Below are 21,833 nucleotides of genomic sequence, written 5' to 3'. Positions count from 1 at the left end.
CTCTCGTTGGAACGCAAGCTCGGAAGATCCACTTGGCTTAATGAGACGTGGCCTGTTTTCAATTAGATGCGATCGGTGGCTAAATGTGCACATGCTGAGGTAGAGGAGCGCCACCAGCTAGAGAAGCCGATGAAGGACGTTTATCTGATGTGAACGCACGGATGTCTGGAGGGGTCTTCATCCTGTGACTTGTGAATACTGATGTGACAGAAACGGGGAGAGGCGCAGCCTTTTCACCAACAGGGAGGTGTGGACCGAACGTACAAGGCGCATTCTTGCTTTCCTGCGTCTGTAAAACGCTAAAAGGATCCACACCCACCGCCTGCCAACGACTAAACAAGATGATCCACTGAACACAAATAAAACGGACCCACAGGGCCACGTCCGTCATTCCCTTCGTCTAAAACGGCAACCAGAATTATCAATCAATCTCTCGAACCATTTGTGCCATTTGTGCGTCATTGAGTGCGCACGGCGCCCTGCCTGTTGCTGCGGCCGCTGCTGGAGGAGGAGGAAGAGGAGAGGAAGAAGAGAAGCCGTACTTAAATCCCATTCAGGCACCGGATAGTACCCGGCACTTGTTACACCCGCACTAAAAAGCGCGGATGAGACTCAAGTGTTCCGTTTTGCGATGGCGATTTTTAAACTTTGAGCGAGCGCGTTTTGGATTCTGTGGGCGAAACAGGCGCGTCAAAGAACCAGGACAGCCATACGTTTGATCAAAGGAGAAGAGGATGGCACCTTCACTCAACGGATCCAACATCACCGCGAACTACACCAACCAGTTCGTGCAGCCTCCGTGGCGCGTCGCGCTCTGGTCCGTCGCGTACAGCTTCGTGCTGGCGGTGGCGGTGTTCGGGAACCTGATCGTCATATGGATCATTCTCGCCCACAAGCGCATGAGGACGGTGACCAACTACTTTATCCTCAATTTGGCTTTTTCGGACGCCTCCATGGCCGCGTTCAACACTTTGATCAACTTCATCTACGCCGCTCACGGGGAGTGGTACTTCGGCAAAGCCTACTGTAAATTCCACAACTTTTTCCCCGTCACGTCTGTGTTTGCGAGCATCTACTCGATGACTGCCATCGCCGTGGACAGGTGGGCTCCCCAAACACCCTCCCTGGGGTGTGTTGGCCTGAATATGCTCTCTGGAAGTCAATTTAAATCACTAGTTTAATATTCTTAACATTTTCCCTGTTTAATTAATCCCGTTAACTCTTCAGGAAATCTGACTCCATTATTTTTTAACATGACTAATTTTTTTTAAATTTTATAAAATGAGAAATTTAAAGCCATTTGTCATAAATTTCACACAATGCACAGCCTACATCTTTCGTTCACAGTATGTAATGGACTCTGCAGGGATTCTCTTGCATGTTTTAGTAACAGAGGGGTGGATAATTAATTATCAATATTCTATAAGGCCTTGGACAGCAGGGGGACAGCAATCTCACACAGCATTGGCTTTCTAAGCACTATAATTCATCCTCTTTTTTTTTTTCTGCAAATGATCAGCATTGCACTGGGGACATGTACTCTGCCGCCACCCCTTTCGAAGCATTTGTGCTGCCTGACCCTCTTGTTTTCTGTCACATCCAGTCGCTAATCTGTCTTTCTCTCTGCCTCTGTGGCTTCCAGTAATGTGGTGATGCAGTCATACAGGGTTTGATACTGATCAGGAGCCCATTATATGTCACAGTGTTTGAATAAAGGGATTAGACTGATGAGGGGAGCAGCCACGGGCAGAGCAGAATGAGCGTACTGACGCTCGCGGCAGCGTCATGCAATCGCAACGTGTGCTGTCGCCAAGCATCTGCAGCCTTTGGTGGCGCGGCGAGATGTTTTTCCTTCCACCGAGAGTTCTCCTTGACGCCCCCACAGCGATCGCTGCATTTCCTGAGGCAGTTCCTGGTTTGGCTGCTCCACACCAACTTCCGTGCGTTTGTATTTTTGGTCCGTGATGTCCGTTCCATTTTGTCAAGTGTGGAACACGGGCGCGACCTGCATACCGCAGCTGTAACCTCCGGCCATGTTTTTTTTGTAACCTCAGCATGGTCCTGTCTCTGCTCTGATGTCTTGAAATGGCATGAGGCCACAGTTCACGATCATCTGGATTTGTCCTTCCTGCGTACTCCCTGTGCTTGTTTCCCTGAGGCACTGCGGCGCCATAAATATGCAGGTTGTCCTGTAAGCAAGGCTGGCAAACACCTCGCAGCTTTTCATAAAGCCGAGTATTTCCGTTGGTCACGCATTTATTGCCTCTTGTGGAAATGAAATGTCCTCATTTCAGCTCTGCGATGATGTTCATTATGTGAATATGATGCGTGAAACTGTGAAGTCGGTGCGGGATTATTTTGGCTGCATTCAGGCGTCAGAACAGCCGTGAGGAGAGGAAGTCCTTAGGAAAGCCACCTAAATTCAGAAGTTGGAAGCCAAGTTTTAATGCAAAGCCTCGCACAGATCAGCAGGTTGACCGGTGCTGAAGTGAGGGGCAGTAGAAGACAAAAGAGAAAGACCTTGAAGGTGTATATAATGCTTTGTTGCATATACCGAGAGTCTCTGCCAAGATGCTGTCTGGTGTTTAAACAGGACACGGTGATAAAGGGACTGTTAGGACGCTGTAGTCACACGGTCACGCGCCTCTGGCTTCTGAACAAAGTGCTTGCTAAAAAGAGAGGAGGAAAAAAAGCCTTGATTGATTAATGTGCTGCTGTAAATGTTTGTAATACCCAACACAATCGACGCTGACACGTCTGGAAATGCCCGCTGATGCGTGGTCCTGTTTCCCTCTATACAAGGCTCCTCACAGTCGTAATTAGAAAACAATTCTGGCCCCATCGGCTTTGGGAGCTTGTTGAATCCCAAGTAACTACGTAGATGATGCAGTGGCACGTACATGATTGGACATCTACCAATTTATTCATGCGCTGACACCTGAACGGCCTACTGAGACAGCAAGATTTAATGCCATGGAATTACTAATGCAGCACCTCTTTTGTTGGCCACTGAGGATCCGCAGTTGCTGAGTTGATACACTGACACATTGCACAGATTGAATTTGTAGCTGTGAGTTGACAATGTTATACCTTTGGTTCTTTCAAGCAAGCGGCTAAGTCCCGCTTCCCTTCTAAATTTTGATAGGATATTTGTTTAACCAATCATGGATTGTTAACCCGCTGACCTCTGACCTGCAGGTACATGGCCATCATCCATCCGCTGAAGCCCCGCCTGTCGGCGAAGGCCACCACAGGGGTCATCATCTGTATCTGGAGTCTGGCTGTGGTTCTGGCCTTCCCTCTCTGTTACTTCTCCACCACCCTTGTTCTGCCTCATAAGACCGTCTGCTTCGTGGCCTGGCCGCGCAGTGCCGACGACTCCTTCATGTAAGATGCCACAACGCAGCTCAGTTCAGCTTCGTTCGTCTCTTTGGTTCACGATAAGGATACAGAGTCATTTAGGGTTTAGTCTACCTTTGTCGTTCTCTATTGTGCTGATGCAGGGACCTCTCTCAGTCGTGCTTCAAGGTGATGTGTTCCAAATGACGAGTGCTCAGGTTTGTTTTGGGCCCCAAGCAATCAGCCTGCACAGTTAATGTGGGTCCGGTTTGAGTGTGCACTTAATCTAAGACAAAAGTCTGCTGGGTCACTACACAAATAGCTGAACCCAAATGAGATCCTGGCACAAACAATTACTGTTTTGCTCATCCATCAGAGTTAAAGAGGATTAACTCAAGACAGGATGTTTCCACTTTGTAAAATTTACTTTAATTTCTGCTCATCTGCTGTCAAAATCTATAGGCTGAGGCTGTTATATTGCTTCACTACCACCTACCAGCAGGTGGCAAACAGGAACGTTTTCCTTCATCCCCTTAAAGCTTAATGTCTCCTGTGTTTTATGATTCATGCTCTTTGATTTATTTCAAATGAATCAATTGTAATCCTCAACACTCTACATTCCTTCCAAGGTATCATATCATAGTCATCGTTCTGGTCTACCTGCTGCCTCTGCTGGTCATGGCCATCACGTACACCATCGTGGGAATGACGCTCTGGGGAGGGGAGATTCCTGGAGACTCCTCCGACAACTATCATGGACAGCTCAGAGCTAAAAGGAAGGTCAGTGTGTGCATGTGTGTGCATTTGTATGTTCTCTGTGTGCTTGCACGATGATGTTTGAGGCCTGTGGGTGACTCTCAGCATCAGGATCTTTATATGGTGAACCTGGAGTGATTTGTAATAATGTCGGCCTCAGCAGTCGGGGCCTTCAGGCAATAATCACTAACCTAAATCAAATATGTAAGGTCTATTAGGGACTTTATTGGGAAATGGCACTCAGGAGCAATGTGGGTTCTTTTTTAGACTGGCAGTGTGGAGAAAAAAAAGTGTTGTATTTTACCGATTCTGTTATTCTCGACGGTGTTTGTAAAACCACGTGAACTAAAACATGCAATAGTTTGTACTTTACAATCGATTGAGCATTTGCAACTTTAAACGCAGACGTATTTCATAACCCTTGTGTCAAAGTGTTGTTAGTAAAGGCAATTTCAAAGTCATCACACTTGAAGAGCTGGCACTGAATATGCGGTAGTTATCAGTAGTAGTTATCAACTGAAACGCCATTGTTTAAAGCAGCTCAACCCTTAAACCAGAGCCAGTGTGTCAATTTGAATACATTACCGATGTGGATGGTGACGTGAGCACTTTCAAGGACATCACAGAATGCGTCTGCTTGCCCTCGACCAATTCCGTTTCTCCCTATTCAGAGAGGCACACGCTTGTTGAAGCCCTCTCTGAAACCTCATGCCATTACTTCAGGTGGAATAGATTGAGTGCGTGTTCCATTTGATTTGGAAACACCAAAATGATTTGGCATTGTGGAAGTATTTCCTCACTGCTGATTGTAAAGCCAACGGCTGCAGCTTTAGTGGCTGCTGAACCCCGTGTTTACATCTGTCCTGGAACAGCTACGCAAGTGAAGAAGAGCCAGAACCTTGTGAACTAAAGAAAGGCCTGTTCTCCGTTCATACATCAACGCCTAAGATTTTAAAAGCGTCACAGAGCCTCGGATCAAAACGGAGCATGTTTATGTCAGCCGCACGGTTTGCGGTAATTATCATCACTTTTGTTGCAGTTCTGCCATTGCAGATGAGATCTTCTTGGTTTTTTTGTGAACAACGTCTTTCATCAGCAGCCAATCGCACAAATGGGCGTCTAATTTTTCCTACAATAAACAATGATAGTTGGGAAATAAACAGATACTGTAAGAGGAAAAAATAACATCATTATTTTGTGGAGTTGAGATATAAGATGTGTGTAGACCACTGCAGAAACTCAACATTGAGTCAATGGGAACAAATTTGTTGGCTCTCAAATGTAGCTACATTTACTCTAAATATGAGGTGGAGAGGAAATTGGTTGCAAAACTGGGTAATTTTGTAGGTATACTGGGCAGGCATGTGTGGTGATTTTGCTGGATCGTTGTCAGCCAACAATCATAATTAGCAAATTAGTCACCTCACAGCTGATATCCTACACGTGCAATTCCCAAATAATGGAAGAAAAAGGTGGGCTTTTAATTTTTTTTTTCCTACTATTGTTGAAGTCTTTCAGCCTGATCTGATAAAATCATCATTGTCCTCCTTGAGGATCAAAATAAAGTGAACTTGTCACAGGAACTGCCCAAATAAACACTGGACAACCGCTACACCTCCATGAAGGGCAATCACCAACATCAACTGCAGCCTTGGCACTAACTCCTCCTGCCACCTACTGAAGGTTTCAAATCTGTGAAGAAGACATCTGTCAGATCCTTAGGACACAAAAAACAGGAAAGAGTCTCACTTGCCTTCCTTAAAGTCTGCCAGGACCACTCAGATCTTCAGCAGTTCCCTCAGAGCAGTGAGAAGTTCCCTCATGCTTCAAAAGCCCCACCATCATCCCCGTCCCAAAGAAACCCAGGATAACAGGAGTATATAGGCGAGTCTGTCCTGTGCACCTCAGAAACCGTCTGGTTCAGCTCACCTACCAAATATAGCACATGGAGTCTGTAGTGGAGCTGAAAGGGTTGTTGGTGAATGCTGTCAGAACATCTCAGAACCACCAGAGCAGCTCCTTCACCACTGGCCGTCTCTCTCATGAACAATTAAGAGTCCCTGAGGAAATCATTTAGGAGCATGTGCTTCACTGGTAATTAAACTCTTTCTGATTCTGATACGGATTCTTCCTGCTCTTTAAGGGATTGGTTGGAAGAATAGTATGTAAGGGGCAAATGTCACTGAAATGAACCCGAAAAATATAATTTTTTCATAAAATGAACCTAGAATTGTTTGTATTTTAGCAATTTTCTGTCCAGTTTCAGCGTAATGATACATTTTTCGTCCAGGTCAGACAGGTGACGATAGTGATCGTATCATTTTTTCCCCCCAATCACACATCCATTGTTGAAGGGTCCTGAAGGTTGTGCTCACAGTCAAAAATGGCGCTAACGAGTCGTCATCGTTCTACTGCCTGAACATCTGTGAACATCACCTGTTGTCCTCGCAGCAATAATTCATGTAAAAGATAAAGCAATTCTCAAAATTGATAAAAAGCATTTTATTAGACTTATAACTGTGATAAAAAGTAATGCCCACATTAGCTGCAATCAAGCCCAGTAGCTCCTCACGCAAGATCTAATCAGAGCCCGAAACGAACACATTCAGGTGAAACATTTTTTCCAGCAGATCAATTATGTTTACATCATTACTGTACTCTAATGGGTGCAATTCAAGCAGGTTTCAGTAAGAACCCTGACCAATTTCCAAGTGTATCCCTCAGTGAAAGGTAAATTTAAGTGCTCACTGCCGCACAAGCTCTTATCTAACAGCCAACTGTGTCCGTGGGGAAAAGAAGAAAAGAAAGAGTTCAGAATTATGAGTAAAAAAAATTGAACATTGGCATTTCCTGGGGGACAAAGAACAGAGAATGTTAGCATAATGCTAGTTTTCAAGATAATATACACAATGTGTTGGTGAATGAATACACACTTACTTAGACAATTAGAGACTCGGAGGTGAACACACACACTTGTCTTCCTCTGGATCAATTCACTCCTCCCCGTGCGGAGATCTCATTATGCAGGAGTACGCTCTTAAGTAACCATTGTGCTTCATCTTGTCTCTAATCGAGCAAAACGTTCTTTTTCTCGAAGCAATATATGTTTATAATCACACCCTGGCTACCTGTTGCTGCTGATAATATACCACCACTGTTGTCAGCGCGTCTAATGACACTTCGTCTGATTGGAAAGTTGTGATTTACAGATGGAGCGTTGCTGTTTCATCTGTCTGACATACAAGCCAACATAAATACAGTTTGACATTGGAATATAGAGGAACGCCTCTTTCCGCCTCGCGGATTTGATGTGAAAAAGGTTGTTGATTACACAGAGGCGCTCAAGAAATGCACGGTTAGCATAAGGAATGCCTCAGTCTAGTATTCATGCACTACTGAGACTACTCAAGGATCAAATGGTTGAGCACAAACAATAGTAATAACCTTTCTCTCATTTAGCCTCTAGAAAACTAGAAACTAGAAAAAGCCTGGCCACCAGGATACGTTGGAGCCAAGCTGAGCCCACTTGGCTGCTCCTATAAAATTCTGTCAACCAAAATAATAACCCGAATCAGTGGCAAATTGAATTTTGCTCAGTCAATTCTGTTTTAAATGGACTGCCGAGTCCAACTGTCACTGGGAACAACCCCGACTTACTTCAACTCCCTTCCATCCACCCCATTTTCTGAAAGTGACCCAGACAGGATACGTGTAGACTGGTTGGGCCAACTCCTATTCCTCGTTCCTAACAAGGGTAAAGAGCTGGTCCGGTAAGACTTAGGAGAGCCTCACACATATTCCTGCCCCTGCTTGACTATCTCCTCAGTTGAGGTCCACAGCTCCCACTCCCACTGTAGACAGGGTGGGTGAGGTTGCCTTTCCCATCTGCCACTGGGCAAGAGGCAGGGATCTGTTTAATTTCTTTCCTCTTTACTTTTTTACTGTTTACTTACTGCTGATTTTGTTTGCTCAGTCCCTCGTCTCTCTGTGTCAGGTCTTCTGTGTTAGAAGTGTGTTGTTTTCATCAGTGTCAGCCTCTGTGCTTCCCTTCTTTATTCTCCTAATGCCCCCCCCCTCATGCGTATCCTTGTGGTCTCCATCGAACCACAAAATTGACAGTGTTTCAGCTTATGAAGAATTTAAAGCTTCATCTGTCAGTGTTGGGCCCTAATTCTGCTTCTCGCCCGGGTCGCTGGATCCTAACCTCTTGACTGAGGACGATCTCTACACCAGTGTTTAAATAAAGCAAATTTTGCCTCTTTAGCTTTGCGTCTGTGTGCGAGTGAGGCCCAGCAAAGCGCTCACTAAACTAAATATTGAAATAATGGAACATTGAAATATTTTCAGGCTACCAGTGGATGGTAAATGTTGCCTTGCTATTTTTCAAGTCGCGTTACATGTTTACATGTTTAATTTTTCATCCATGTCATGTAGTTATTTGGTCATTTCTCATGTTGCTTTGTGAACTGTAGGTCAGAATCACAGGGCCTCTATTTCTGCTCTGCATAGATTCTTGGACAAAGTACAACAACATGATTGTTGTTGTACTGTATCTGATATTATACAACATTTTCCCTCGCCTGTAATTGCTTCTGCAGCCTTTGAAGAGCAATTAAGCAACATCAAAGTAGTAAAAAGTGAAGGAAGATGTTCCTTTGAAGGGATTTTTATGGAATGTATGGCTTTAATGTGCTCTTCGCATCTCTTATTCCCTCCACTGTCTGAGCTTATTTGCTTGCATTTTTCCACCATTATTTCAAACAGAAATCTATCCAAGAGTTCCTGAATAAAACTTTTAAATGTATTTTATGGGTAACTAGGGCTCAATATTAGATTCAATTTGCTTTAGCAAAGACAGAGTGAGAAAGAAAGTTTTTTAAAAAAAATAGCTGTTGGTTTTCCCACTATTTGTTATGCTGCATTTAACTTTTTATGTGATTCTGTAAACCCAGCAAAAGCCGATGGGCTTTAATTTTGGTATCTCCTGTTACCAGCACTACCAAATTGCATATTAGCTAAATATTTCATTTCACTGGAGATATTTAGTTTTACATTTGCAATTATAATGACTAACTTAACAAAAAGACGCTATTTTGAACATGGTTGAAAGCTAAACTTAAAGCAAAATGATGCCGTTATTTGTAGGATGAGCAGCTTTACACAACAACACCCCATTTAAAAAGCCTGTGCGATAACTCCCAGAGGAGACAATAAAAATATTTTGTGTCAGTACATTGATTGGGTCTCCATTTCTTCCTCCTCCTGCGTTCCAGCTCATCCAAGCAAAAAAAAACCAACAACAAATAAACAAACAGAAACACAGATAAAGAATTAAAACTTATTCACTACTGACAACTTCAAAACATTCTAGTATTTTCTGATTAGAAGTCTTCCATGAGACCATTCGCAGTTTAGAAAATGTGCCCGCTGAGTTGTGGAAATTAAAAGATAAACAACCAAAGGCAGGTATACATATGCAACTGCACATGTGCCTTGTTTGACAGGGTGCTGTACAGTACGTGGAACTCAAAACACAGCCTGGATCTCAGGAAATAGCCGTCCAATTCTGCTGGAATTCTCCTCTGCTTATCTTCCACCGTGGCGCCTTCACAGCGCCGACCTAAATGACTGTGATTAGTCTGAAGAAGTACAAACAAGTCAGGGAGACTATTTTCCATTCCAGGATGATAATGGATCCATCCTTCTAGGGCTCCCCTGCCTCTCTATGAAATTTGAAAGATGAATGTATCATCGCTTTGAATTGATTAAACTGCACACCAGTCTATGTGATGCACATTAAAGTAATTCCTCACGCATTTATGTGACTCTTTCATCCCTTTATTAATCTCTTGTGAACTGCTGATCATTTCTAACCATGCCTTAGATGCTCAGATTTGGGCCTACGTGAGTGTGTTTGTCTTGCAAAGATGTGGTTAGATTACAAAATAAGAACCCTTCAGGAGGAATCTGACAATACGTTTTAAACTAGCTTTTTTATGGCTATATGTACACACGAGTAGTCATATACTCAGCGTCCAGACACATTATTCCTTCTGGTTTTCTCAGTGGACAGAGAGAATTGTACCCAGAACGTTTGTGCTATGACTGATTTGGTTACAGCTCCACACATATCGCCTCTAACAATCTGAAGAAGAAAATCTTCTGTTTATCAGAAGAACTTCTACCCCTACTTCTCAAGCGCATGTATCTTCTGTGGTGTGTGTGTGTGTGTGTGTGTGTTTTTTCCCCCGAGCATGTGTCAAGACAAGGAGAAGCGAAACAGCCACATACTGCAAATGTTTAAGAAGCTAGTTTCATATAAAATACCCTGTGTATACACGCAATAAAGCTGACAGATTGTAATGAGTTCAATCCAAACATGGTGCATTCAGAAGGCAGCAAAGAGGACAAATCTGTTCAAATTCTGAAGTTTATTTACACACTCACAACCTGCTAGCAGTTAAAAGATAGTATTGTGGTCTGCACTATGTATTCTGGAGCTCCCTCGTCCCTGCAAAAACTTAATTTACATTACCATCATATCCAGAAATCTCCAGCCACTATTTCGAGGTCGATGCTGTTGGAGAGAGTCCCCAAGGAATTCACCATTGTCCTTAGGTTTCGTGGTATTTGCTAAAACCAGTAAATAAATTGAAGGAATTTAGGCTTGAAGGAATTGTGTGAAGAGACGATGGAGGTAAAAACTATTGGGGCCTAAACAAAAGTGCCTCCATATTGTCAAAATCTCAAGATGGTGTTTATTTGGGGTAATCTGCTGGCAGCCGACATGTCGCCACTGATCACCACTTACAGCATGGCTTCTGTCATCCCACTAATGTATGCAGTCAGAAGAACCAGTGCCAAGACTTGTGTTTGGATTTGAGGAGGGACTCCCTCGTGTCTGCTCTGAATCTGTTTCGCACACTCGGAGAAGTCACGCACGGCTCATATTTTACCACCCAGAGGGAATCCAGAAACAGACACCTCGGCTGTACCATAGTAGTCAGGCAGCTAATGTGTAGAAATTACCGCTACTGACATCCTCAGTTGACAGCTTGTTTAAAATCATGTTGTTGTCAGATATACGGGGAGTCTCCTACATCTATTTGACATAAAACCTTAATACTGTATTCACATTTAACAATTGTACTTTTCAGTTACAACTGACATTCCAGACGACTACCCATGAACTTGAGTAATCCAATAATCACCTCTCGTCCTTCCCTGGTTACTGGTGATGATGAGCAGCTGAAGTAAGGTGCTATTGTGGAGATTACAGATTGCCAAGTGTAATATAGTGATTATGTTTTTTTATACAAGTCAAAACATTGACAATAATATATCATTTGAAAAGTAAGGTGTCCTCTTTGGACTCATGCGAGGACTTATCCCAGTTTGCGAAATCCAGTGTCGTGTCTACGTCTTCATAGCGGGTGATGCCGATGGTACCTTAGATGGTAGTCTGTACCACTTGTGAATGGCTGACTGAGAGCGAATGAGTGGATGTGACATGTGTTTTAAAATGTTTTGAGGAGTCGGGAATTGAAGCACACGTGTCTCTGGCAGAAGCTAAATAAAGGGAAACAGATAGATGGTTCCAGTCGGGAGGAGACCTTCCCGTTCAAACAGAAAGCAAAAACAAGGACAAAGCAGCACTTCAATAACTGACAGAAGAGAGTATCGATGACCAATCAGGGAAAACTCTGAGGTGAGCGAAATTGGGAGAATTATAAATAATGTTTGAGTGACATTTTCATAAATTTTTGAAATGTCACGAATATCAGCGTTGTTGTGCCTCGCAGCAAGTTCTGAAGCAAACCAGATAGAATAATTGAAGACCCAGATGGAGAAAATCTGGCAATAAAACAGTCTGGACCAAAAATGACGTGTAATCCAAGAAGTTACTCAACATCAGAGTCGTCTGAAATCAAACCGCGTGTCTGGTAAACTGTATAATTGTGCCGGTGACGCTGCGAGGGTGGCGGTGTTGTGGTTAGCACTGCTGGTGGCTTACAGCTAGAAGGTCCCTGGGTCCAGGAGTGGAGTGTTCTGCCCTGTGCATTCTCTCCAGCATCCCCCCCACAAAGACAAAACATCCAGGGAGGCAGGTAGATTGGAGACGCTTAGGTGTGACCTGGCGACCTGGTGTAGCCCAAAGACAGCTGAGATGGGCTCCAGCCAGAAGTAAGATAATGATTGATGGATGACATTTAGTTCTGTATGTTCCATATATTTTCTGCTTTGGCCCACCTGATTCTAATCTCCTTTATCACTCCTGAAAAGTTGATTGTTTGCTTCGAGTGTGTTGGTGCAGGCAGCCATGCTGGAGGTGTCCAGGACAAATGTTGATTCAGTTTAATTTTGGACATTAAAACACCTCATAATCCCACTGAGAATCCATGAAATTAAGCAATGCAGTGATTTTTCGTTTGAAGGGATTAAAACCTTTAAAACAGTGTTCACACATTATCCTCTCTGTCCTTCAATAGCACTCGTATTCATGTTTTATCTGTCCTAAAAAGTTATTTAACATCAGCATTTATTCAGCCTCAAATGGTAAAAGACTTTCAGACTTTTCATTTTCGCTATCCCCTTTTTTCAGGTCGTGAAGATGATGATCATTGTGGTGCTGACCTTTGCCCTCTGCTGGCTGCCCTATCACGTTTACTTCATCGTGACGGGGCTCAGCAAGCAGCTGAGCAAGCAGAAGTACATCCAGCAGGTGTACCTGTCTGTGCTGTGGCTGGCGATGAGCTCCACCATGTACAACCCCATCATCTACTGCTGCCTCAACAGCAGGTGAGTGAAGGACAAATACAGCGCTATAAACATTTGGTGTTCTCTGTCGGGTCTAAAGAAAATAGTCATTGCTCGGCCCTTAGCATCATGGACAGATTCAACGACTCATGCTAAAGGAAGTGCTGGATTTTTTGATGCACTACAAAAATAAAAGTCATGGTTTCTCACTGGGTTTCCACCGGGAGTCTCAGGGCACCCAAACATGAGGTCATCAGCTGTTTTTAACGCTCACCTGTTCAGAAAAGCAGCGTTTGAACGAGTTAAAAAGTCAATAATTGCGTTTACAAGCACATACAAATAGGAATTCCCGTGGTAGTTCAATGACATAAAATGCATGTGGACGCCATAGCTCGCCTGGAATGGGCCCCGAGTAGTCCGACTATAGCCGAACCGGCACCCTAGATGGACCACCAGTAGCCGCCATGCTTATGTATCTGAAAGAACGCAATATTCTAAAGTAAATGGATGGACGCAACAACCTGAAACCTGATACTCTCTGTATCCTTTTGCAATATACTGTACATTCGCCACATGCACCTCTATTAACACAGTGCAACAGCATGTCACATAGTGATGCATAAATACGCGCTTAGTGAGACCCAGAGAGCACCTAATCAATACCGTCCTCTTGTCGGCACCCCCTCTGACCCCGTGTCTCCCCGTGTGACCCCTAGGTTTCGAGCGGGCTTCAAGCGTGCGTTCCGTTGGTGTCCGTTCATTAAGGTGTCCAGCTACGATGAGTTAGAGTTACGCTCCTCGCGGCTCCACCCAACACGCCAAAGCAGCATGTACACGCTGACCCGAATGGATACAACCATGGTGATGGTTTACGACCATGTGGATGGCGACGGCGTGGCCGGCTCTGCGAGGAATCCCTCTCGGTCTAGCAAGAAGAGAAGCTACATCACGTCTCGCCACACGGAGATCACTGGATCCAACGGTGTCTCCGGAAGGGTCCAGAATGGCGGAGCTCTGACAGCTAGGTCTGAGTTCTGTTGAAGGTTCTTCCTACAGAGATAGATGTAATCACACACACAAACCACTGTACATAAAAAGGTGCACGTGTGTTCGAGAAATGTATGCATTGAACTGTCGTATCAGTGATTTTTTGTTTTGCACACTGGAGCTCAGATGGATTAAATAACAGGCGGTTGATGAAATCCCAGGGCTCTGTCTAAATGATAATCTCATCTACCTGATAAAAGTCTGCATCAATGATGGTTCTGTCTTAAAGAAATGATGAGGCTTCAGCATGTGGGGCTGGATTGTTTGGTTCTCCAATTGGAAGCCCAGGACTTGATTATCTCCAAATCAGGAGGAGCCCTAATAAGTCTTTGGCCGTGTGATTTCTGGAAACACTGTCGTGGACGGCGGGAAACTGGATGTGACATTAGTCTGCAGCAAGGTAGGTCGGTAAATCCAGTGTGCATTTACTAAGTAACACCTCCTAGTACATTGGAATTTGAATATTTCTCACATGTGGTGGTCTACTTTATATTTGGGTGCAGGGTTGCCTGGGTGTGCATCCCTCTGGGGAGCAATCACAACACAACAAATGCAGTCAGTGCGTTGAAGCGCTAATTATTTTAGCCACTGGCCTCCAGTATGTACATATGCCAGCGACTGTGACAAGTCAGACAATGTGATGCTCATTTTATGAATATATATTATTGAAACTGATTGACCAGACACTTGGTGTACTACAGACAACAAAAATAAGTGTGTTACTGTAAACTACAGTGTCTGTTTACCGATGCTGAGAATGTGCACTCGCAGAGAGTTGCCAGCGGAACAATCATTAATTGGTGGACTTGGTGGAAAGTGCTGAGAGTTTTAGTTACGTAACATGTCCGGAAAATGCAACTCGCTGTCGGGCAATGGACCGCAGGCAGAAATCTGTATATATTTGCCGCACATCAATAAACAGACTGCCAGACAGCGAGGGCATCGATGGAGTGCTGTTATATTTTCCACTGCCAGAGCCTTCGAAAGGCCTCTGTCTGTTTTACTGGGGTTCCGGGGACAGTGGCGGTTCTGCTGGGTTGTTGTGGCGTTCCATGTGTGCATGTTAACTTTGATATTGACACGAATAGTACAACTCACCTGCGTCATATCACGTTACGAAAATAACAAGTGGAACCGTGCTGTGACAAGTATAATAAAAATGTAAATATAATTCAGCCTCTAAAGATGAACCCATGGTTTACAGTCAGGCGATGCATGGAGCTTCTACGAGCAGTTATTCACCACCCGTTGTTATATTTTAACATTTGGAGATGTTGAGTGGCTGTAAATGTGACAATAGCAATAGTTATATCTGTATACCTAAAACCGCTCTCACTACATATGAGAAATAATTGTGTATTTACGCAGGTACGTGGATAAAATCGTTTTCCAGCTGCAGTTCAACAAACAAGCTGTTGATCTGCTAATGTTGCTTCTGTCTGCGCTCTGTTAATTTCATCAGTATTACCATATATGTTGGTATATGTAAATGGTGAAAGTACAGCCGGATAATGCAATATTTACTGTTGCCGGAAGGTTTTGAAGGCTTTTCTTTGGACCTTTAGTGGGTGGAGAGTATCCATCAGCAAATATCAGCCTGAGAGCGACACGTGCAGAGCTGGAGCTGCTCCGCTGTGTGCTGGTGAAGGTTGTTGCATGGTGAACAATCATCAGATGTTGCACTGACATTTGGTCACCGATTATCGTCTTTACTTGTTCAGATTGTTCAAACGTCTTGAAAGTATTAAAACGAAGAATGTGAAGAAAAGCATACCGTGCTTTTTCTTTTGTCTGTTTGCTGTTGTCTCCTATTGAACATTGAATACAGGTGATTGTTTGTTTGTTATTCCGCTATTTCGCAATAGGAATATTTGCTGTTTTTTTTCTGGTTGAATGTACAGAACAAACTGTGCCTCTGTTTGTCAACATGTGCAAACTATGGGTCTATTTTGTGTGTTGTGTTGTCCAGTTTTCTGCTCAGTATTTAAGCTTCACTGCAGTATTTCTCACTGTACCTTATTTCACACGTAACATACGTATGATGAAATGGGTTTGTCGTTGCAAATACTGTGAATTTTACTGGGGAAACAAATAATTCGAGCTGTGGCATTTTTTTTACATTATGATCGGGGATGAACGGTTTTGTAATAATCCACAACTTTTGTAACATTCTTTATCATTTGTAGCCTGTAAAACAAGAAGTTATAGATAGAACTTAACCTGTTTAAATATTCTGATGTTTTAACCACCTGAAATGTAAAGAAAATTCAGTTTTACATTCAACTAGTGGTTCCGCTCAATTATAATGCGATTCCAGGGGAAGAAAACCCCTGGAATTTATCGACTCCCCAACTCTAATTATCAGCACCATTAAAATTCATAAAAGTTAGCTACAGTTTTTCTGACAAAACATTACGATTGCCAGAGTTGTGGATTATAACATTAGATCGAACTATACTGATATTTAATTTGAACATAAGGTTCAAGTGTAAATGTAATATCTATGTTGGTGTTAAAAGTTAATAAACCACTCAGCACTTGTATAAATATTAATGCTTTGTCTGTTTCTTTCTTTGGATTCAGTTAAACAGCGTAAACCTGCTTTAACAAACTTTTTTTTAACTACGGTAAGTTTTTACACCTCAGTAACTCAGGGGAGAACATTCCATTTAAACTAGTTTAATCTCATCTCACAGGTTATGAGCTCATAAAGCAGATGTGTGCCAGATGTCTCTGGACTGACGGTGTAATGAATGTTATTGTTAGGCTTTAAGGTGGAGAGTCCAGGCTAGAACAGCTCTTTAAAGTGGAGGTAATGAAACAATATCTTCATTCGCTGTCTCGTTATTGGCAGATTGGGATAATTACAGTGGTGGGTTGTTTAAACGCAACACATTAGTCGTTTACATTCGGTGATGGAGGAAAACCTGCATTTGGGTCTTTTAACTGCACTGGAAAATTTGCACCGTAAATACTTTTGAACATTTAATGTCAGTGACTAGTACTTTTAAAATGTTCTATTAAATAACCAGCCTTAATCTTTTTTTAAAATATTCTGAGTTAGTGTTTTAAGAGGTTGCCATTACTTTAAACACAGTAATTTTCCCTGTTTGACATTTGTGGGATTTACAAGAGGATAAAAACATAGAATTTCATTTCATTTTTGCAGTGTGTCAGAGACGTGTGGGGGTGTGAGCGAGACCACCGCCTTCTTCCATCAGTCTCCTGGATCTTCTTTACTTTTCCTATAATTTCTAATTTCCCTTCTGTGCTTCCACTCTTGCTTCTTTTATCTGTCCTCTGCATCATTCTTTCTTCTCTGCCTAATTCAGCCTCTCTCACTCTCTTCTGCGAGCACATGCTTCACGGCCGCCTCTCTGCTGGAGCCCCCGAGCTGCTGGACTTTTTGTCTTTCTTAGCTTGTTCATTAATTTCCTCCTCCAGTTGTTGAGCAGTGGCTTTAATAAGATGCGTTTGCTCTTCTCATCTTTCTTCCGTTTGTTGCTTTCTTCTCTGAAGTCTGTCGGTTGCTAGCAGATGTTTTTTTTGTTGGTTTCCTGCTGATTGTACTGGCTGCATTGTCTTCATTAGTTTCCTTTGAAGCTTCATTAATCCTATCACACATTTTACAGCTTGATTAAATATGATATTATTTACAAACGACATAACGTTTAAGCACTGTTCCATACATTGAAATGGCACTAAAAGGAGGATTTCATTTTCTGTGTGTAACTTGTGTGCACGTCAGGGATGGTCATGAGAGCTTTTGGGAAAAGAGTCGAAAAAAGAAGGCCAAAAATATTCAGAATGCAGAGGGTTAAATTCTCTTTTGCACATTATATTAGCCTCATGGATCTTAAACATTCTGAACGCACCCTCTCACATATGTGGGAACCAAGTGTGTCTTTATATAAAGCCTGAAAATGAATTTCATACATCAAATCTACAACGGTGTTACATTATTGATGCTGTCTGGTACGTATCAGCTAAAATGTTACATTGGTATATTTAATCAGGAAATATAGTACATGACAGGTTTGAGGTTGAGGCGTTCAGGTTCAGTGGCTGCTGAATGGAGCAGATATAAGCAGAAAAGCCCACTTCTGTCTGAATCTGCAACACTAAATAAGGCAATTGGTGCACAGTGAGCCGCGCTTGGGAGTGCTGCTATATGTCAGAGCACTTGGCAGGTCAGTTTAAAAGTGCCTCTCACCTACTGGAGCTGTGCAGAAGCAAATAAAGCTTCATTTATTTCCATAAAGCACGGCTGCTGCCAGAGCTCACGCTTCAATGTCTGACGGTTGGACTTCTCCAAACACTCTCGGTTGCCTCTTAATCTCATGTTAACAGAACATTGAACTGTTCTATTTCAGTGACTGTGTCCCTGTGGTTCTTAAAGCCTCCAGTGTGACCCGGGTTCATTGGCTCGCCTCTCACGTTCCTGCAACAAAGGAGAAGTTGTCACATTGTCACTGTTAGAGGATCCATCTCTCCACAACTGAAGGATTAATAAATGATGGCTCTGGGTCGAAGGATGGTTGCTGACGGTTCTCCTCTTTCATCTTCTGGGGGGCGCCACAGCCAATCATCTCCCCCCGCCCTTCTTGTCCCTCTCGCAGCTCCGTGTCATGTCAGGAGAACCTCAACATCTCCACCTCTGCCACCTCCAGCGCTGCCTCCTGTCTTCTCGGCTCTCATGCAGCGTCTCTGGTCTCACTCCTGTCCTACATCTTCCAGATGCCCCTTTATCACACAGACTCATTTCTTCCCCCGGTTCAATCTGCTTGCTCAGGCTTATTAACCTCTTTGCCACAGCCTCCATCGCTCTGCACTGTTGGCCCTGAGTACTAATCCACCGCTCTCCTTATCTCTAATCCCTGTACCTTCGCCGTTCCAGCTGAGTCCCTCTCCTCAAGGGCAGACCTCTGCCTCTCCAGGTTCTCCTCCTGCTGCACTCTCTTCTCACTTCAAGTCACAATATCATCTGCAAATGTCACAGTCCATGCAGATTCCCATCTAATCCATCAGCTCAGCGCTAAACCCCGATGAGAGCATGTATAGAACTAATACCTCCACCACACACTCCTGTCACACCTACTACGCACCAGCAGTGGTGTTCAACCATCTCTCCCTACTACCAGAAGGCCTTCCATGATTTGTCCGCATCGGGGCTTGAATCACGAGCCCTCCGCTTCAGAGTCCATCCCCCTATGGACTGATTACATTTTAATTAATTCTATTTGATTATACAGGGGGGAAAACTCCTTATTCAGGCATGCTCAGGCTTAACCAAAAAAAACAAAACAATAAACTCAACTCAACTCAAGAGTACTTTATTGATCCCTTTAGGGGGTGTCCATCAGGAAAATTAGCATCTCCAAAGAAACGTACAGCACTGTACAAAATTTCCCACCACCATTACACCCCATTAAACCTATTAAAGATAATAAAAATATAATAAAATAAGAAATAAAATAGCTCTGTGCGGTCGATGTATCCATGGGATGCATAAAAAGTAACTTCGTGACGAAGTGAAATACTAAAAAACAAGCTAAAATGAGTAAAAAACACACACAGTGCTGTAGAGCGCGAGGAGTGGCTGCCGTCTGCTACAGCGCCAGTCATTTAATCACACTCCAGTCCATATTTTTCTGCATGTGGCTGTCAACAATATCAACAGTAACTGCTGCTTTGCCCTTTTCCTCAACCCGATTGTGCCAGTGTGTCAGTCAGCCAGACTCCATTTCACTGCACATTTAAATACAAAGCACATCTGCACAAGTCTCCACCAGATGCATGAACGTTTCCAAATGCATTTCTGATTATTCTTTCTGTCATCATTAGTGTAGCTCAGAGGTGTCACGAACAGAGGAAAGAGAGGAAAAGTACAGCCAGGACGTCGCAACCCTACACATTAATTTAGTTTGTTATGACCCACTTGGCTTCAGTGCAAAGATTCATATCTGAGTATATGAAATATGAAGTGATGAGGATCTCTTTTAGTAAAGTTATGCCCTTTTATATTTTATGAACAATAAACAGTTGCTAGGGGCAAAATAATGCAAACACAAAAGTTATCGTTTGGCATTTGGACAGATGTTCGTGATTCTCGCCACAAAAGGACAATTATGAATGACTCATTATAAAGACTCCTACAGGACATAGAAAAGCTGAGGGGAACTGCGCCGCTATGTAAAACACAGTTTAGATAAAAGTACTTGAGGCTAAAGCGTAGAAATAGGTGTTTAACCTCCTGTTGAGGGGCAGCGGACATTTGAATTGTGCAGAAACGGACCATGTTGAATCAGAGGCTTTGGTCTTGTCTGATGCAGCAGGAGTCTGAAGTAACTTTAGAATGTTTTTCTTTCACTGGCACATTAAAGAAGCACATTAAGGATATACGATTTTATATTTCTGGAGCAGAGTCACGTCAAATCAATAATTTGAATTATTCAAAATGCCCTCACAAGCCATTTGTGTTTGGCAAGAACATCTCCTAGAAACAGGGTGTTGGATAAATCTCCGGACAACTATGATCACATGCACAGTGGAGGGACGTGCACAATTATTCCAGCATTTTCAGGCGTCCAGTGTGTTTGATTTTGGAGCTGGTTTTAAAAGCCTTGGCAGCCTGGATTCCTGTGCGTTTCCTGCGCATGAAAACATCAACGCCGCTCTCATTGATCAAAAACCTGAACAATGAGACCAATTCGATTTGCCTCAAAACACTTGATTACAGAGCAGCGACCACGAGTGTTGCTAATTAGCTTCACTGGGCCTGTGTGGTTAATATTTCAGGCTTTACAAACACATTTAATCCGGAGAGTCTGTCAACAGAAATCAGCGTTCCAGATGTATTTTATTAAAAGGCTCCACATCTCAGCTGAATGGCTTATTTAACTAATTTAGGATCCAGGAACATGTAGTGTAAGAGGAGAGTTAGAGCTGCTCTCATGTGAAGAAAAAGAGAAGAATTATCCTCTTTTTTTTCAACACATTGATTTCACCCTGTAGGAATTGACAGGTGGGGAATCCAGAGCTCCACTTGGGTCCCTGAGGTTCTGGTTTTGTTTTGAACTATTAAGAGTTGCTTATTATCTGGAGCTGCTGTCTTAAATGAGTCAATAAAAAAATGATTACAGGACAATAAGATGTGAATAGTCCCTGCAAACCTCCGGTTGTAACTCTTTGTTGTCGCCAATATGATTTCACCAGAGTTATTGGGCTTTTCTGAGCAGGCGATAAATTCCAGTTACATATATATGAGTATCATAATCATCTGTGCAAACCAGTGCTTCCATTCACGGGTCACAATAAAGCACAAATGATGATTAACGACGCGGGCTGAAACTCAGAACAGCAGCAGGCGACATCAGTCTGCGCGAAGGTTCACAATCTTCTCGTGCTTCACGTTTTTGAAGTTAATTTAAAAGGAAATAGACCAGAACTAAAACGGACGCGGTCCTGTCTTTCATCCAGAGCATCGCTCACATTCTTATCCGACTACTGACACATTTTGAACCACCCGAATAGCTTTGAAGAGAGAAAAGCATTTAGATGAAGAAACCACTGAGCCGAAGTGAAGGGGAAACTTATATATAATATCTGTGGGCAATGGACATTTCCCAACGCCTTTGTTTTAAACCAGCAGCCAGAGCTTCCCCTCCCTTTAATGGTGCCACCCTGGGCGCAACACTGGGGGTGATTTAAAGTCTCTATTCTACCGCAATGATTGACAATTGACCTCTGAACGCTCACTGCTCAGACACCGTACCAGATGTGTCAGTCACCCTAAAGCTGACAGACATTCAGTCAATAATGACCCGTAAAGGGCTTTAGCTGAATATTCAGCGCTATGTTAGTGGTGATGAAACTATAGTTTATGTTGTGGGAATAAAGGTCAGACTTTCCAGGCGGAGATATTTTCTTAAACA

At 43.1% G+C, this 21,833-nt stretch overlaps 1 protein-coding gene across 1 annotated transcript; it reads left to right on the top strand.

Moving 5' to 3' along the window:
• The first annotated feature begins 734 nt into the window (after nucleotides 1-734).
• tacr3a (tachykinin receptor 3a) lies at nucleotides 735-13,893 on the top strand. Its single transcript, NM_001280097.1, has 5 exons — nucleotides 735-1,102; nucleotides 3,199-3,387; nucleotides 3,969-4,119; nucleotides 12,698-12,894; nucleotides 13,569-13,893. Exons 1-5 carry the CDS (start codon nucleotides 735-737, stop codon nucleotides 13,891-13,893), a joined length of 1,230 nt encoding a protein of 409 aa, NP_001267026.1.
• The last annotated feature ends 7,940 nt before the right edge of the window (nucleotides 13,894-21,833 follow it).

The sequence above is a fragment of the Takifugu rubripes genome, chromosome 17, assembly GCF_901000725.2.
Source record: "Takifugu rubripes chromosome 17, fTakRub1.2, whole genome shotgun sequence".
Classification (NCBI taxonomy): Eukaryota; Metazoa; Chordata; class Actinopteri; order Tetraodontiformes; family Tetraodontidae; genus Takifugu; species Takifugu rubripes.
Note: the sequence above shows the minus strand (reverse complement) of the source record. Positions and strands in the feature narration are given on the sequence as shown.

Coding starts and splice junctions, on each gene's coding strand:
- tacr3a (NM_001280097.1), top strand. CDS start 735: ATGGCACCTTCACTCAACGGATCCAACATCACCGCGAACTACACCAAC. Junction 3,388..3,968: donor AGTGCCGACGACTCCTTCAT/GTAAGATGCCAC, acceptor ATTCCTTCCAAG/GTATCATATCATAGTCATCG. Junction 12,895..13,568: donor TACTGCTGCCTCAACAGCAG/GTGAGTGAAGGA, acceptor TGTGACCCCTAG/GTTTCGAGCGGGCTTCAAGC.